General features: G+C 42.6%; 1 protein-coding gene across 16 annotated transcripts in view; it reads left to right on the top strand.

Moving 5' to 3' along the window:
• CAST (calpastatin) overlaps positions 1-17399 on the top strand; it is a 113921-nt gene that overhangs the window by 27240 nt on the left and 69282 nt on the right. For 11 of the 16 annotated variants that reach the window (XM_004769938.3, XM_013044501.2, XM_004769936.3 and 8 more), the window contains exon 3: positions 7819-7890. The exons of 3 other annotated variants lie outside the window; for them this stretch is intronic. In XM_004769938.3, coding sequence (XP_004769995.1) covers positions 7819-7890 — 72 coding nt within the window. Of the gene's footprint in view, positions 1-7818; positions 7891-15039; positions 15202-17399 lie in introns of those variants that run through there. 2 more of the 16 variants (XM_004769943.3, XM_004769944.3) reach the window with 2 other exon arrangements.

The raw sequence follows: 17399 nt of genomic DNA, 5'->3' as shown, positions 1-17399 counted from the left end.
TAGACCATTGTAAGCTAGAGAATCCCCTAATCTGCTAATTAGGGGCTCCTCAGGGGATATTCGCTACCACTTTTTTTTTTTTTTTAAGATTTTATTTATTTATTTGACAGAGAGCACAAGTAAGCAGAGAGGTGGGGCAGGAAAGGGTGGGAGGCAGGCTCCCTGCTGAAGCATAGAGCCCGATGTGGGACTCGATCCCAGGACCCTGGGATCATGGCCTAAGCCAAAGGCAGAGGCTTTAACCCACTGAACCACCCAGGTGCCCTTTGCTACCATTTTGATAGAAAAGTAGACCAGCTCCATTTTCCTGCATTTTTAAAAAGATTTTATTTATTTATTTATTTATTTATTAGAGAGTGAGCGAGCATGAGTTGAGGGCAGAGGTCAAGGGAGAGGGAGAAGCAGACTCCCCGCTGTGCAGGGAGCCCCATGTGGAGCTCCATCCCAGGACCTTTAGACCATGACCTGAGCCGAGGGCAGGTGCTTAACCAGCTGAGCCACGCAGATGCCCCATTTTCCTGCATTGTGGGTGGAGAAGAGAATCACTGAATTTGTGGCTACAGAAACTCTGACCAACTCTCAGGCAAGGAAGGCGCTGTGTCAGCTGGGGCAGGACACAGAGGTCTTGCAACACAGGTAGCTTTTATCATCACTGGAAATCTCTTAGGAATGAGTCTTTAAAAACCAACTTGTGCCTTTATTCATACCCAACCCCTCACTCTTACTTGGAATTTGTCAAGCTTCTTGGATTGGTGGGTTCATCAAATGTGGAAATGTATTGGCCATTATTTCTTCATATATTTTGGGTTGTCTCTGTGCCTTTCCTGGTCTTTGGAGGCTGCAGTTATACCAATATTAGCTGCTTCAAGTTGTCCCACAGCTCACTGACCCTCTGTTCCCTATCCCCTGGTCTTTACTTGCTGTTGCATTTTGGGTAGTTTCAGTTGCTGTGCATCGACATTCTCTAACCTTTTCTTTTGCAATAGTCCATCAGTTCTTCATCCTAGTGTATTTTTCATCTCAGATATTGCATTTTTTTTATCTTTACAAGTTTGATTTGAGTGGTTTTTAAGAAAATATCTTTTATGTCTCTCCTTAACTTACTTTTGAAAAAACTTCCAATCTTGAAATAATTAGATTCCCAGGAAGTTGCAAAGATAGTTATGGAAAGGTTCGCCTGGACCCTTCATATAGTTTTCCCATTGGTTACATGTTATGTAATCATAGTACCTTGTCAAAACTAGGAAACTGACACTGGAACAACATATGTATGTAAGTTCTGTGCCATTTTGTTACATGTATGGATTTGTGTAGCCAGCACTTCAATCAAGATACTATGCTTTTTTGAACATTATATTTTCCTACCTATGAAAAATAAAGTTGTATGTTTCTGCTTCTATGCATGCCTTATAATTTTTTATTAGAGGTCAGACAGATGTGAATTTCATCTTGTTGATGCTTGTTAGTTGCCCTGTTGCCTTAAGTTTGCTTGAGTTATGTTCTGGGACACAGTTAAGTTACCTGGAAATAGTTGAATCCTTTGAGGTTTGCTTTTAAGCTTTGTGTGGCTGGACCCAAGCGGCCTTTAGAGCAGGACTAACTTGTCCTTCTGCGGACTCTACTGATGATTCTGACTGCTGCAAACACACTCTTTTCCTGGTCTCTAGGTTATACCTCTGCTCCTTCTGGTGTTCTTGACCCAGGCTTGGGGTTCCTTCCCAGACACACACATGCAGACCCCTGCGGCTCTCTCTTGCTGCTCTCTTCTTTCTAGTACTTTTTTTGTGAACCCCATAAGGTCCCTTGGTCTTTGGAACTACAGGCTCTACCTCCTCAACCCATAGAGATCGATGGCATCTTCCTGGGTTCCTCCTCCACGTTCCATGTTTTCCATGTTCAGGCAGCCTGGAAACTTCTCCAGGCAGGAAGCTGGGGCCATCCTAGGGTTGCCTTCACTCGTTTCCTGGTCAGGGAACATCCAGTGCTGCCTGGTGTCCCATGTCTGAAGCCACTGTTTCGTATTATTCTCTGGGAGTTCTTTAGTTGTTCAGGGTAGGAACAAAAAAGGATCCTCCTTTTGGGATCTGGATTTCCTTATATTTTTAAGTCCCCATTTCCTTATGTACAGACTTCATAAGTATAACTTGGACTTGAAAGGAGCATGTGGCCCAGCTTACAAACTTAAGTTCCTTCCTTTACTCTGAAGGTGTTTGAGCACAGTTTTGAAGGTGGGCGGTTAGGTGTTTCTCATTCTTAAGCCTGGTCACTGACTTACTCATTTGTTGAGGTACTAATGAGTTGTACTGCTTTCCAGGTAGTCTGCCACTATTTCAATGTGCAACAAAACTATTGAAATCATCTCTGCAGTATCTTAACATCTGACACCTTCAGGTGCCTCAAAAGGGTCCTTGCAGCTCTCAGGAAACACACTGAGGTCATGTCTGTTCCTGCCTATTTTTTGACCTTGCATCACTCCTCCTACACACATACACACACACGGGACCTGTGTGACAATGCCAGCAGCTGTCCACTTCATCTTTGGTGTCTGATGCCAGGCCCACAGCACCTGTTGCTGGGACTCTAACAGGCCTCACTCAAGAGAGAGGGTTTCCAGCATTCATCCTGTAAGTAGCCCCGAGGCCCCCCTTTAGCCGGCATTTAGTGAGTAATCATGCTACATCTGGCTGTGGGCTTTGTGCCTCACATTTATACTTTCATGTAATCCCCAGAGCACACACAGGCCTAGGAGTATGACATGCTCCCCCCAGTCAGTGTCACTGGGTAGGGTACTCAGAAGGGGGTATCATTTCTGTATTGAAAAAAGAAAAACTAGTCCTATTTTGAAGGCTGCTTTCGTGCAAACTAACAATGCTTGAAAGCGAACTTCAAGAGGATCAAACTGTTCTCAAATAACTCACTGGTGTCCATTATTAGAATCGTGGCCAGTCCTAAGAAAAAAACTACCTTTTTCTAACGAAAGAAAATATTTTTTTTCCTGATTATATAATTAAAAGCTCATGGAAAATTCTCAGCAGGCACTAAGATTTCTCATGAGGTAAAACTAGGCCATTGGGAGGCACCTGGGTGGCTCAGTGGGTTAAAGCCTCTGTCATCGTCTCAGGGTCCTGGGATCAAGCCCTGCATCAGGCTCTCTGCTCGGCGGGGAGCCTGCTTCCTCCTGTCTCTCTTCTTGCCTCTCTGCCTACTTGTGCACGCTCTCTCTCTCTCTCTGTGTCAAATAAATAAATAGATGTCTTTAAAATAAAACAAACAAACAAACAAACAAAAACTAGGCCTATTGGGATTCCTGTTGGAGAGACCAGCCTCTTCCATTCCTACTTGATCAAGAATTTTGGGTCTCTCTAGTGCAGGGAATTGCAACCTGTGGGCCATTCCTCATCTCCTTTGATCCTCACAGTCTTCTGTCTTAGGTGTGGGTACAGTTATTTCTTTTTTCAGATGAGAAAAATAGTGCTTACAAATGTGCATACACTATGGTGAGTGCTGTGAAGTGTGTAAACCTGGCGATTCACAGACCTGTACCCCTGGGGCTAATAATACATTATATGTTAATAAAAAGAAAGAAAGAAATAAGGAAATGTGCCTACACAGGCCCATGGTCTCAGTGGGCATTTGGTGGAGCCAGGATTCTGGTCATGCAAATCAAAAGATAGAGCCTTTACTCTAGGGAAGCTGACACCTTTCTTTGTGGTCATTAAGTCTCAGGACAACATGAGGCTTCCCTCGGGGCCTTTCTTGAGATTCTGGGAGATGGTGACACGGCCGCTCTTTGCCTGGCTCTTGGAACATTGTGAATGCTTTGGAAACAGTTTTTGAGACTTGAGTTCTGACTCATTTAATAAAAAATCTATACCATAAACTATGGCAGACATAGAAAAACAGTATATAATTCATCCTTTTCATACCTTTCTACCCCTGCAGTTAGAAGTGATCTAATCTGTGTATTCACTGAACTCAAGCATGGCATGCCTCTTTGGCGGGTCTCTTGACTGACAGATTCTGAACCACTTTCAGAGGTAGGAGAGGCTGCTTAAAGGACATGTGGATTCCTAGTCCATGGAAATGGCCTAGGGACACTCACCATTGCCCAGGAGATCACACATGCTCTGTCAGTCATTACGACTGAGGCCTGTAGCCTGCTCCATCAACTACAAGGAGGGAATGACTCAGCCAGGCCTGTGACCTGATGGTAGGGATAAGGGGCGGTCACTTCCTGATCACTTCATTTCTATAAAACTTCAGTTAAACGAAGAAGTGCTCATAAACATCACAAGGGCTGGGGTTGGTTGGCAAGGAGAAAATCTTCCTGATGGCCCTTTAGTCTATCGATTTATGAACATGAAAAAAAATAATGTGACTCAAAATTTGGGTCATTATAGTCTTGGCATCCTCATTTAATGTCTTAATCTTTCAGAGACTGGAGTAATTCTGTGTGTTGGGAAATGCAGAGTCATAGCCAGATGAGCTTGTGGTGAGAGTTTCTTTTTCTTTTTCTTTTTTTTTTTTCTTAAGATTTTATTTATTTATTTGGCAGACAGAGATCACAAGTAGGCAGGCAGGCAGAGAGAGAGGAGGAAGCAGGCTCCCCACTGAGCAGAGAACCCCATGCAGGGCTCCATCCCAGGACCCTGAGATCATGACCTGAGCCGAAGGCAGAGGCTTTAACCCACTGTGCCACCCAGGCACCCCATGGTGAGAGTTTCTTACTGTGAGTGGGTGAATTCTCTTCTTTCTGAGGGTGGATCCAGCCTTATCACTATTAGTGGATATGCAGATCTAACCAGTTAGGACTGGTGCCCAGGCCAGAGTAGGAGGATTTCCAGGGGCCACGGCTGATGGTAAGGGGCTGGGGGCATGAGGGTAAAAAAGATGCCTGCATGACTAACACAAGATGACATGAAGCCAGGGGACTTTGAGAATTTTCAGCTGGAGATCAGGGAGGACTCACGAGGGCTAGATGGTCCCCAGAGAAGATCAGGAAGCAAGCTCAATCTAGAGGAAACCGATAATCTCAAACATACCCGACTCTAGGGCCTTCCTAACCTTGCATTCCTTTAGCTTAAATATCTTCACCCAGCATCTTGTTTCATCTCTTATCATACATGCCCAGACCCACCCTGCTTCACCTGCACTAACTTTTTTTCTGTTTTCCTTAGGGCCTTTGTGCATGTGAGTCTGTCCATCTAGAATGCCTCCCCTCCTCCGTCCCATAGTTTCACGATTAGGTTATGTGTAGTCGGGCGGGTCTCCATCAAATGGCGTTTCTTTTTGTACCCGGTCTGGAGCTAGCCTCCGCCCGCCACTCTCTGTTCCATGACCCTGTTTCATTGCCTTGACAGCACGCATCACTCTCGGAAATCATCTTGTTTTTGTGAAGTGCACAGTGAGGTTGAAATCAATGACCCCCACTGCGGTATTCTTGTCTTTATTTCTTAGGTCCACCCCCTTACACCAAATCCATGCATACACTATGGCCGTCAGAAGCTATTTGTTCGTATACTTTATATTTTGAAAGAGACTCATGATTTGGATTCGGTTTAGGCCATCCTCTCCTTTCACCAACTCCCGTACCACAGTCGCGATTCTAGCTTTTTCACAGCCTCTTTTATTTCTATCCCATTTATCCAAGACTTTTTCTTCCCTTGGCCAAGGGCGCTGCATGTATGTTTGGGAAAGACTTTAGTCAGCAAGCCATGCCTGGGAGCCTGGGACTCCTGCAGATGCCGGTGAGGCCTCTTGGGATACCCAGTTCATGAGCATGTGTCCCTCCTGTCACTACAGTGACCTTCCGGAAGTGCTCTGGGTGCAGTCAGCCATGGATATAGAAGGCTGAAACTTGGAGGACAGCAAGCTAAGTTTTGACTTTTCTGCTTCCTGAGGCAATATTTAACCTGAAGGAAAAGAAGGCTTCAGCCCAAGATTCCATGGAGGGAATTTTCAAAAAAATACAAATCTTGCTAAATGTAAAAGAATTAAGCCAGATTACTCTCAATTATATATTTAAAAAAAAAAAAAACACAGTACTGTAGTGACAGACAACTTTTTTTTTTTTTAAGATTTTTTACTTATTTATTTGACAGACAGAGATCACAAGTAGGCAGAGAGGCAGGCAGAGAGAGAGGAGGAAGCAGGCTCCCTGCTGAGCAGAGAGCCCGATGCGGGGCTCCATCCCAGGACCCTGAGATCATGACCTGAGCCGAAGGCAGAGGCTTAACCCACTGAGCCACCAGGTGCCCTGACAGACAACATTTTAATATCTATGTAATAGCAGTACTGTCCCTCCTATATTTAGTGCCTATAGTACATCTTACACACATTTTAGCTTTTGGAGCATAATCTTGCCACTTGGCATTATAAAACTTTCTAGTTTGTAAGCTTGCCTCTCTGAAGTACAAATCTTCTTAAGAGATAGGCCTTGTTGAGAAAGAAGCTTTGTATTTTACCTTTCCTTTTCTCTGCCCTCCATTTATTATTTTTTTATCAGTTGAAACAGTGTACTTGTATAAGAAAATGCAAAAAAGCACAAAGAAGGATTTTTTTAATTTTTATTTTTTTAAGATTTTATTTATTCATTTGACAGAGAGAGACACAGTGAGAGAGGGAACACAAGCATGGGAAGTGGGAGAGGGAGAAGCAGACACCTTGCTGAGCAGGGAGCCCAATGTGGGGCTCGATCCCAGGACCCTGGGATAATGACCTGGGCTGAAGGCAGAACTTAACCACTGAGCCACCCAGGCACCCCAAGAAGAATATTTTTATTAAAATCGCTGCACCATCAGAAGATAACCTCATTTGAACTTCAGTGATCATACTGTCCATACTATTTTATAAGCTGATTTTTCTTTATGTAAAATATGTATAATATGTTTTCATTTAATGAAATGTTCTTCTAAGCATGATTTTTAGTGACCACATGGTACTTCATCCCGTAGATGTCCATAACACAACCCGCTATCATGGGAGGCAGTCCAGACAGGGAAGAGAATAGGGTCTGAAGCAGACATACTATTTTTTTTTTTTAATCAGATGTGGCAATGGCCGCATTATGTACTCATCCCATTCCTCAGTCTCTTCACCCGTAAAATGAGGATAACAATAGTACCAGCAATGTATCGATTCCTGTAATGATTAAGTTATGACACATGGTATACATCGTACTTAAAACACTTAGAGTGCTTACATTAATGCTCTAAATAGATACTCTTACTAAAGCATTGTTACTGTTATTGTAGCATCGTAATATTCTGATAGAATCATTGTCTGGCACATGGTAAATGGTCAGTAAACATTCATTATTATTACCTATATTGTGTTCGGTTTTTTTGACGTGATCATACTGCGATGAATATCTTTGAAGAAAAAAGGCTTTTGCTCTCTCTTCTTATTTCCTTGAGATCAATTTTTAGAAATAGAATTACATCTTTGATGCTTACTGCTAAATCACCCACCTGGAGATTGTACTAAACGCAGCTCTCTCCAGCACTGTAAGAGGAATGTTGTTTCCAGTCGTGCTCCATGGAGGAAATGGCAACTGCCCATGTGAGGAGTTTTGCAGTTCTCCAGAAGCACTGATTATTGAGCAAGGGATTTGGTCAACTTCCTCTTCCTTTTCAATGTTTATATGGCCTTCAGGCAAAGATATGAAAAAATCTTAAAACATATTTATTTTTGTGTGTGCTTATTGGCATATTAGTCTGAAGGTTGCTTGAGAAGATATTTGTATTGATATGAAAATTTGCCTTGTCTACATTGGTAAGACAGTTCTCCCATTGAAACTAATACTTTTTTATTTTTAAGAAAAAAACAACAAGCCTTGACAGCAGTCAGCCTTCCAGAACCCATGCTGGCGGAACAGCCCCGGCCACCAAGGTCAGTCATTTCCTTTTTTTTTTTTAAGATTTTATTTATTTATTTGAGAGAGAGAGAGAGAGCACAAGTAGGGGGAGAGGTAGAGGGAGAGGGAGAAAACGGCTTCCCTGCAGAGCAGGGTAAGCCTGATATGGGACTCAATCCCAGAACTCCACATAACCTGAGCCAAAAGCAGGAGCCTAACCAACTGAGCCACCCAGGCACCCAACGTCAGTCATTTCTTGAAGGTGAAAAGACTCCTAGTCTTCAGGTCAATAAGTTGTGAACAAAATATCATTTCTATGCTGGGGGAGAGGGGAGGAATGTAATTTCTTAATAATGATTTGAGTGATTTAAAACCTTGTTTTAAATCTTGTTATACTGTAAGTGTCCAATCAGTATTATTATCATAATACCTATAAATAATATTGGACTTTGGCATATACTGGGAGTAGAAATATAGTGCTTTCACCTCTTCAGAAAATAATTCAGATTCTCTTTGTGCATATTAGCCACACCAGGCTCTCTGCTAAATGCTCTATATAATTATCTTATGTAATCTCCTCACAGTGTTGTAGTTGTTATTCCTTTTTACCTGAGGAAACCAGGGCTGTGGGAGGTTAAGCATCCTTGACAAGATTGCAAAGCTGGAGGTAGGGTTCAAACCCAGGCTTCCTGTTCATACAGGGTCCTCGACACTGCTGGACTTGAGATGCCCTAACCAAGCATCTGTTAGTGTAATACAGCACTTGGGAGCTTTGCAACTTATAAAAATCACTGAAACAACATATTTCAAAGTTAAAAAAAAAATTTACAATTTTAGCTAGTAGTTTTCAGTCTTTAAAATTAGTTATGTGTGGCCCATTTCAACTTGTGGTCTTCCAGTATGTCTGAGATGATCAAAAACCTTAACTTCAGGACTGTCTATACAACTATTTTAAATAAGCATTTTTCCTTTAAAACTGGTAGCTTTCTTATGGAGGTCTGCAGACTTTCTCATATAGGTTGCTTGCTTGATTAAGAGTTTATATTTTAGTGCTTCTTGGAGCCCCTAAAGGTGCCCAAACCAAAGTGCAGCTGAGAAATGAGAAGAAGATGGCCAGAGTTGAACAGACTTGGGGACGCTACAGCATCAGTTCTCAGTATCAGTCGGAAGTCTTCTTCATAGCCAAACAAATTTGACCTGCCTCTTTGCCACTTATTATTAGCAAGTTGACCTAGCCCCACTGAGCCTGAGTTTCCTCATTTGTAAAACAGGGATTGGACTTTTCTTGACATATCTGCTGAGAGACTGAAATAAAATAAAGATAAAATATATATAAAACTCTTATCCCTGAACCTGGCATTTAGTAGGTGCTGGGAAAATGTATCTCTGCTGTGACTACTCTTGTTAGCCTCATACTCTGTTGTTTTGATGTCTGGAACTAACAAAGATTTTCCAACTATGTCCTGTCTTAAAGTACTTTGATTTAACTCATGCTTAAATTACGCTTCTAAAAATAAGAAGCCTCATTAGGAAACCCCAGCCCTCTGAGATTTAGTGGATCATCTGCAGGTGATTTCCAAATTTTGGAATCATCTAAACTCTTGCGCAGGGTGGTGGTTAGTACATTATAGAAAATCACACCCAGTTTTCTCTTGGAAGTTAGCCATAAGAAGAAGTCAGTCCCTTTTCTTTCTTTCTTTCTTTCTTTCTTTCTTTCTTCCTTCCTTCCTTCCTTCCTTCCTTCCTTCCTTCCTTCCTTCCTTTCTTTCTTTTTTTAAACACACAAAGTTATTATCCAATCATTCTTCAGTTATAAAGAATTTTGACATCTCCCCCAAATCCTGCTCTGCCTCAGGAAACTGAGGGAGGGGGGCATAGCTGGGAGGTGGAGACATTTTAGCCACATGTTTAGTGTTTGTTTAATGTCAAGCTTGTCATTCCTTCTTTAAGTTCTAAAACATTGTCATCTCCCTACCTACATTATTCTCTCTCCTGTTACAATTTCTCAATATAGATTCCTGATTTGCTTTGCTTCACCAGTTTTTTGAATATTGGTTTCCTTGGGGTTTGATTGTTCACTCCTTTCTATCTTGTTATCTTTAACATTTATAGAATATTGGAAGAATATATATATATGTATATATGGACATATTATAATTGCTTATTTCTTCTTTTGATGCCTGATTGAAAGGGCTTCGACTAAGCATCCTGATCACTATGAAGATTTTATTTATATATTTGAGAGAGAGAGAGAGTGGGAGAGAATGACAGGGAGGAGGAGCAGAGGGAGAGAGAGAGAGAGAGGCAATCTCAAGCAGACTCCCCACTGAGTATGACCTGACTTGAGGCTCGATCTCAGGACACTGAAATCATAACCTGAGCCTAAGTCAAGAGTTGGACTCTTAACCAACTGAGCCATCACAGGTGCTCCAGCATGATCATCAATTTAAAGAAAAAGTCATTCCCATGCATCATTGAGAAAAGCTGCAGGTAATAGCATTTGTGATCACTTGAAGCCTTTTATTATACAATTAATTCTTATAACACACACAGGCAACATCATATTACCCTGACACATGTGACAAAATAGTAGATATAATTGGCTGTGAGAATTAGTCTTGGTTTTCTTGACTCTTGACACAGTGAACTTAAAGGGTAAAATAAATGATAATTTTACCATTATAAAGAAAATTTCACAATCTGTCTGAAAAGTTAAACATCTCATTTGAAGCTACACATAAGCTGTGTAATATAGAATGGCTACCGTGTATTGCAGAACGGTTTTATGAACATTCTCACAAAATGAGTAATTTTGTGCGCAAGTAAGACCAGTTCTGCCATGCACTTCTGGGCTTGGAAGACCCAAAGTGCCTCAGTGGCATAGTCTTTCTAAGTCAAAATAATTATTGTAAGATGTTGAGGGATTAATATTTGATTTTTGATGAATTAATAATGAGGACTAATGAGGCTTCAGAAATGATTCATGTTTTTATTAATGCTAGCATGAAAAGAGTTGTGATCCACACGCAGTCATGAGATTGTGTTGTGGGCGGAGTTCTGAGGCCTATGTGTTGTAACCACTTCCTATTCAGGCAGGGAAATCGAGGTTGAACTTCTGTTAGGAATGTGGCTGCAGAAACTATTAACAATATGTCTGTTGGGGTGCCTGGGTGGCTCAGTCGGTTAAGCATCTGCTTTGAGCTCAGCTCATGATCCTGGGGTCCTGGGGTAGAGTCCCATGGCAGGCTCCCTGCTTGGCCAGGGGAAGGGCTGCTCCTCCCTCTCCTCTCCGAGCATGCTCTCTCTTTCACTCTCTCTCAAATAAATAATTAAATTTATATTTATTTATTATTATATTATTTATAATATAATTATATTATATATAAATATAAAATATGTTTTTATATATATTTATATATTTATTTATTTATTTGACAGAGAGAGATCACAAGTAGGCAGAGAGGCAGGCAGAGTGAGAGGGGGGAAGCAGGCTCGCCGCTGAGCAGAGAGCCCGATGGGGGGCTTGATCCAAGGATCCCAGGATCATGACCTGAGCCAAAGGCAGAGGCTTAATCCACTGAGCCACCCAGGCACCCCCCCCCGCAAAAAAGACTATTAAAACTACTAAAACTATTAAAAAACTATTAAGACTATTACTTCCTATTGGAATCCAGTGTTTCAAACCCAAAAAGAATTTCTTAAGGATAGCAGGGGTAGCTCATGGAAAGATCCAGAAGGCTCCAGCAGCGGGAATGTAAAGTTTCACAGCTAAGAACAGTGCCCTGACATACCACGGGAGCTGCTTCTGCTGCCACTACAGCTTGAGGAGCTAGGACACATTTAGGACCGGATACCAGAAACTCTGCCCCTGCCAATCATGATGACACATATGCCTTGTCAGACACAGATTTCTTGGTGGGCAGTGGTCTCTTCCCATTGCTCGTTGCTTGTTCCCAGTGTCATTCTTTATGCCACATCTGATTGACCAGTGTGAGTCACAGGCCTCCACCCTGTTACGAGGGAATCTGGGATTGTGAGCACTCTGGATTCTGCTTTGGGAAAGTGCATGTTGATTAGGTGGGAAACTTATCAATATGAAGTGAGAGTATTCAGGTGTGTGGCCAGCTGCAAACTGACATATATCTTCTACAGAAAGGAAAACAGGAGAACTGCCTCACTGCACAGGAAGGTAAATGAATCATGATATGTTGTTTAGCAATATTAGGCCTTTAGAATGGAAGGGGATACAGACATTTTCTTTTCTCTCAGCTACAGGGGAAAAGATTTGCAAAGGAATAAGCACCCATCAGAAAATTCTTTCGTGAATTTTGCTCCTGGTTTTGCCATAAATAGCTGTGTTGGCATAAATAGCTCTGCTCTCAGGTGCCAATATTCTCATCCATAAGATGAGTGAGAGGCAGGATAAACTGTGTGTGTTCCCACGGTCAATGTCAGCCTCACCCCCAGTACCACGTGTGGTTTGGGGGATGACTCTGTGTTAAGTAGGCAAGCATTTTTATTTTAATAATTGCATATATATTTTAATGTGCTGAAAAATAAAATAACACTTCAGATTCATGATCCCAAGGATAGCTTTGCTTAAGTTAAAAAGTTTAAAAAGTAAAAAGTAAATTAAGTTAAAAAGTTAAAAAGTAAATCTATTTTTTAAAATATTAAGTAGGGGCACCTGGGTGGCTCAGTGGGTTAAAGCCTCTGCCTTCGGCTCAGGTCATGATCCCAGAGTCCTGGAATCAAGCCCCACATCGGGCTCTCTGCTTGGCAGGGAGCCTGCTTCCTCCTCTCTCTCTCTCTCTGCTTGCCTCTCCACCTACTTGTAACCTCTGTCCATCAAATAAATAAATAAATAAATCTTTAAAATATTAAGTAAACGTAATACATTTATAGCCTATTACAAATATGACAGGCAATGCACAAGTAACCAATGTTTGGAAAACAAGATTCAGAGCAGTACGTCTCATATTTTAATATTCACATTGACTCAGTGAGGTTTTATTAAAATGAGGATTCTGACTCAAGAAGCCTGCAGTGAGACTGGGATTCTGCTTTTTTTTTTTTTTTTAAGATTTTATTTATGTATTTGACAGACAGAGATCACAAGAAGGCAGAGAGGCAGGCAGAGAGAGAGGAGGAAGCAGGCTCCCTGCAGAGCGGAGAGCCCAATGCGAGACCCTATCCCAGGACTCTGGGATCATGACTTGAGCCGAAGGCAGAGGCTCTAACCCACTGAGCCACCCAGTTGCCTCTGCGATTCTGCTTTTCTTTTCATTTCTTTTCTTTTTTTGACTCTGCTTTTCTAATGAGCTCCTCGTTGCTGCTGATCCTGCTGGCCTGGCAAGCACAGGTTGAGTGGCAAGGATGCTGAACTGTTCTTGATGGTGGGTCATTTAGACCACCTGTCCTTTAGATTACCTCAATGGTGATTAGAGAAACTGGTTTGAATACAGATTCTCAGGTTCCAAGCCAAGAATGCTGATTCAAGAGGGTAGGGTAAGGCCCAGGACTTTATATACCTACCCCTAGGTGTTTCAGATACAGATGACCTGAGGACCACACTGGAAGAAAGGATGAACCTCTAGGACTGGGGCAGCCAAAGCACATCAAGAAGTAATAAAGTTCCTCTTCCTGTGTAAGAAAAGGAAGGTTCTACATGAACCGCAGGATAAGATTGAAAATTTTATTTCGTAACATGTAGTTACTCATCTGTACTCTTCAGGAACACAGGATCACTCACCTTTACTGAGGGAGATGTGCTACCTAATGCTAGGGGCTGTGGTACCTGGGACTTATCCCATTGGGGTGTGGCTCAAATAAGGCATGATGTGCTGTTTGTCATAGGAGGAAGTGAATGTCAGTGGAACCCAAGCAAGCTGAAGTTTCGTTAAAAAAAAAAAAAAAAAAAAAAAAGGAAAGAAAATACTAACGATATAAAAGAAAATTTTAAAAAAGCTTTATATATTTTAGAGAGAGAGAGAGAGCTTGTGGAATGAAAGAGCACAAGCCCCGGAGGGGAGGGGGACAGAGGCAGAGGGAGAAGCAGGTCCCCACTGAGCAGGGAGCCCAATATGGGGCTCAGTTCCAGACCCTGGGATCATGACCTGAGCTGAAGGCAGAGGCTTAACTAACAGAGCCACCCAGACGCCCCTAAAAAGGGGAATTTTTTAAGCTGTATTTTCATGGGAGAATAATTTTAAGGACAAGGTCTTCTGTTCAAGGAATTATAAAATATTAGAAAGGGTCTTACTTCAACAGCTTTACTTAACAGAAAACAAAAAATGAAAACTAATGAGGAGACTGTGAGGAACACCTTGCAGAGGAAGTGGAGTACAAAGCTGTGCAGAGGAGCTCTCTGCCTTTTTCATGCCAGCTGGTGTCACCTCAGCCTTGGCTGGCTGCAGCACTGAGTCATTGCTCAGCTGTCACTAGCTAGGCCTGAGGTCTCTGCTCCCCAATCACTGACCACCACCTCCTCCAGACACACCCTGGGCACAGTGTCCAGAGTTTTTATTGTGACTAGTTTGCAGCCTTGGGAAGAGTTGACTTTCCATATTTCTTTTAAAATTTCATAACTCTTTTCTATGAACACGATCATTCTGTATTTAATTAATTGGCATTCTTCTAGAGCCTTTTCATTCATTCATTCATTCATTCATTCATGAATTTATATAGTAGTACGGACCTGTGAATCCTTATTTTATTCCTTGGTTTAAAATCCATTTTTCTGATTTTTTTTATCGTTTTAATCACAATAATATATTATGTGCTATAATTTAGTAGGAGTTTGACTCCGTTAAACTGCTCTTTAAAAGATCCATTATACTCTTTGAGGTGCATTATACTATTTGAGATGATCAGCAGGATGAATCCCTGCTGATGGTCATTCTTAATTTGTTTTATAGTTTTAAAAAAAGAGATATTTGGAACCATATATTTGTAAGAGTGCCCCTCTTGCCTCCCTTAATTCTGGTGGAGTCACCGGGTGACAGCCCGGGCGCGGGAGACCTCTGCCATCAGCCGGGGCTGTGCGCCCTGCGCGCCGCCCGTATCCCAGGCGGCCTTATTAATAAGTGAGCCGGCTTCCGGGAGGCCTGCCCGAGACGAGTGGGCAGAGCGGACGCCTCCCTCCGCAGACCCGCGCGGAGCTCCCGGGCGGCGCCGCGGTGAGAGGAGGGCGGGGAGCGGCGTGCGTCGCGTCCCGGGACCGCCCCGCCCCTTGCTCTCTGCGGGCTGAGGCTCTAAGCAGAAACCGCGGGGGCTGAGCCCAGCCAGGAATGCAAACCGCCTGAAAACCCAGCGGAAGTCTCTGGGCCCGGGGAGTGGGACGCAGAGTGAGTACTGATTTCGGCCGCTGGCCTCCCTTCCCGGGCAAGCCGTCTGAGCCGCCCCCTTCGCGCCCGGCCCTGCGCGGCGCACATTCGCACCCTGCGTCTGGCTTCCCGGCTTGGACCTGCGTTCTTACTAGTTAGTCTCTTGACCCCGAAGATGCATTTCTTTCCAAATGGGCTCTAAGTTACATTGTGTTACTTGTAAACCTCCCCCTCCCTCTCTCCCCCCTTCCTCCCGGACGGTAACACTGTGCTGGCTTTAAAGCTGTAATGTATCTGGTGACCGGACGCGCGCGGTTGGGTTACAAAACCAGGGATTTGTGTGACCTGGAAAAAACAGCAAAGAAGAAAAGCAGCAGCTCTATTTGGTTTGGCATTTTTAAGGTTAGGACCTACCAAGCTCCCCCCAACCCCCGCCCCCCAGCCCTGCCCTCACTACTGTGCTGACCTCCGTTTTAGAGAGTGAGCTCACTCTGTATAACCTTTCCACGTACCTGATACATACTGGGTGTGGTGTGGTATATGTTGTAACATGTTTTGGTTCTATTTCCTTGAACACAACCCGAGACTGTGGTCAGATAACATCCCTGAGAGGTACTTTGTCTTTCAAGAATGCAAGGTGTTTTCACAGAGATTTTAACAATCTCGGCTGCACTAACAGGGTCCCAGTGTTCCTCAGGAACAGGCAAGAGGCAAATTCTTTATTCCTATTTTACAGCTTGAGAAAACCAGGCAGAGTTTAGGAGAAACTTCCTTAAGGGGCAAGACCTTCAGTTCTCTGACTAGTCTTCTAGTAATCCACCTATACATCGCAGGAACCAGAATGCTCAGTCAGCTACTCAGGAAAGTTTCTGCTGTATGAGGTGTGTTGTTGAGTGAAAACCTCTGCATTGCAGAGGTCAGTAAGGAGTGGCACCCGCTGTTCAAAGGGGGAAACTGTTTTCTAGTGAGTAGCTATCGAGTGTGTCTTCCTGATGTTTTGTTTGTGGGCAGTGAATTCAGCTTTTGCACACTGATTTTTCAGTATTTAAAAGGGTATTTGTTGCTGGGAATGTGGTGGGAAGGGAGTGATGTCGGGATTCTAGAAGACAGTGTAGTATTAAAGTAGTGACATTCAGCCAAATCATGCTGAAGCTGGAAAGGCTACATCTGCTGACTAATGGAGAAAGTGGCCAATAGCAATCAGGGTGGAGTGGGAATCCACGTATGCACAGCAAGGACCCTTGGTATCGATTATACAAAAGTGAGCTTTGCAGACTGCACGACAGTGTTTATGAAACAGCCCATTCAAGTATAAATGTTAGCTGTGGCTCAGTTCACATGCCTTTAAAAAAGATTCCTAGTGCATGAGAAGGGTTGGTTATATAGTACTGGTGGTGAATTTAGTTCCTTGATTGTTCTCAGAATTGATCAAAGAAGGGTTCCTCTTGATCTTTTTTTCACTTGATAAAACCAGTCTTATTTTTCAATTCAAGAAATATATATTGAGCACTTACTATGTGGAAATAACCTTGGTAGATGCTGTGGGGAAACAAATATATGGATCCTGTATTCAAGGGATACAGTATAGCAAGAAGCTGGCATTCTAAGAACAGAAGTAACAGAGCTAATTGAGACTATGTAACCAAATGAAACTTTACTATGTGATAACTTTTCATGCCCTGGGAAAATACTTTATAGGGAGCTGTTAAATATGTCCTGAGAAACAATGCAGTGTGGTAGGTAAGAGGTCAGGCTCTTACTTTCTTAATCTGTAAAATGGGTATAATAAGAGTTTCGACCTCATGGCTGCATTATCATCACGTAATGTGAAGTACTCAGCTAACCACTAGGACATAGTAGTTTTCACTAAATGTAGCAATAACTGTGACCACCCTACAGATTATGCTGATCTCTTCTTGTTCTGAAACCAATTATAGTTACTTTCTGATGATTTATTATTACTGCCTAATGTAGGTAGGAGGGCACTAGGACAACAACATCACTTTGCTAACAGTAGGATTAACAGATCTCCAGTGGTATATAGACCAATGGACCAAAGTATATGGTCTTGTTCAGAAGTTAGCATGTCTTAAGAGATGTTGTAAAGTACCCTTAGAAATCAGAAATAATGGGTTTGAGCAATTATGGCTTTCCATAAATATAGTTTAGCTCACTTGTTCTTAACCAGGGGAGGTAGCACCCTATTAAAAGGTATATTA

This window comes from Mustela putorius, unplaced genomic scaffold, assembly GCF_011764305.1.
Source record: "Mustela putorius furo isolate JIRA1106 unplaced genomic scaffold, ASM1176430v1.1 tig00537350_pilon_pilon_pilon, whole genome shotgun sequence".
NCBI classification, from domain to species: domain Eukaryota; kingdom Metazoa; phylum Chordata; class Mammalia; order Carnivora; family Mustelidae; genus Mustela; species Mustela putorius.
The sequence above is the reverse complement of the archived record's forward strand: the minus strand, read 5'-3'. Positions and strand labels throughout refer to the sequence as shown.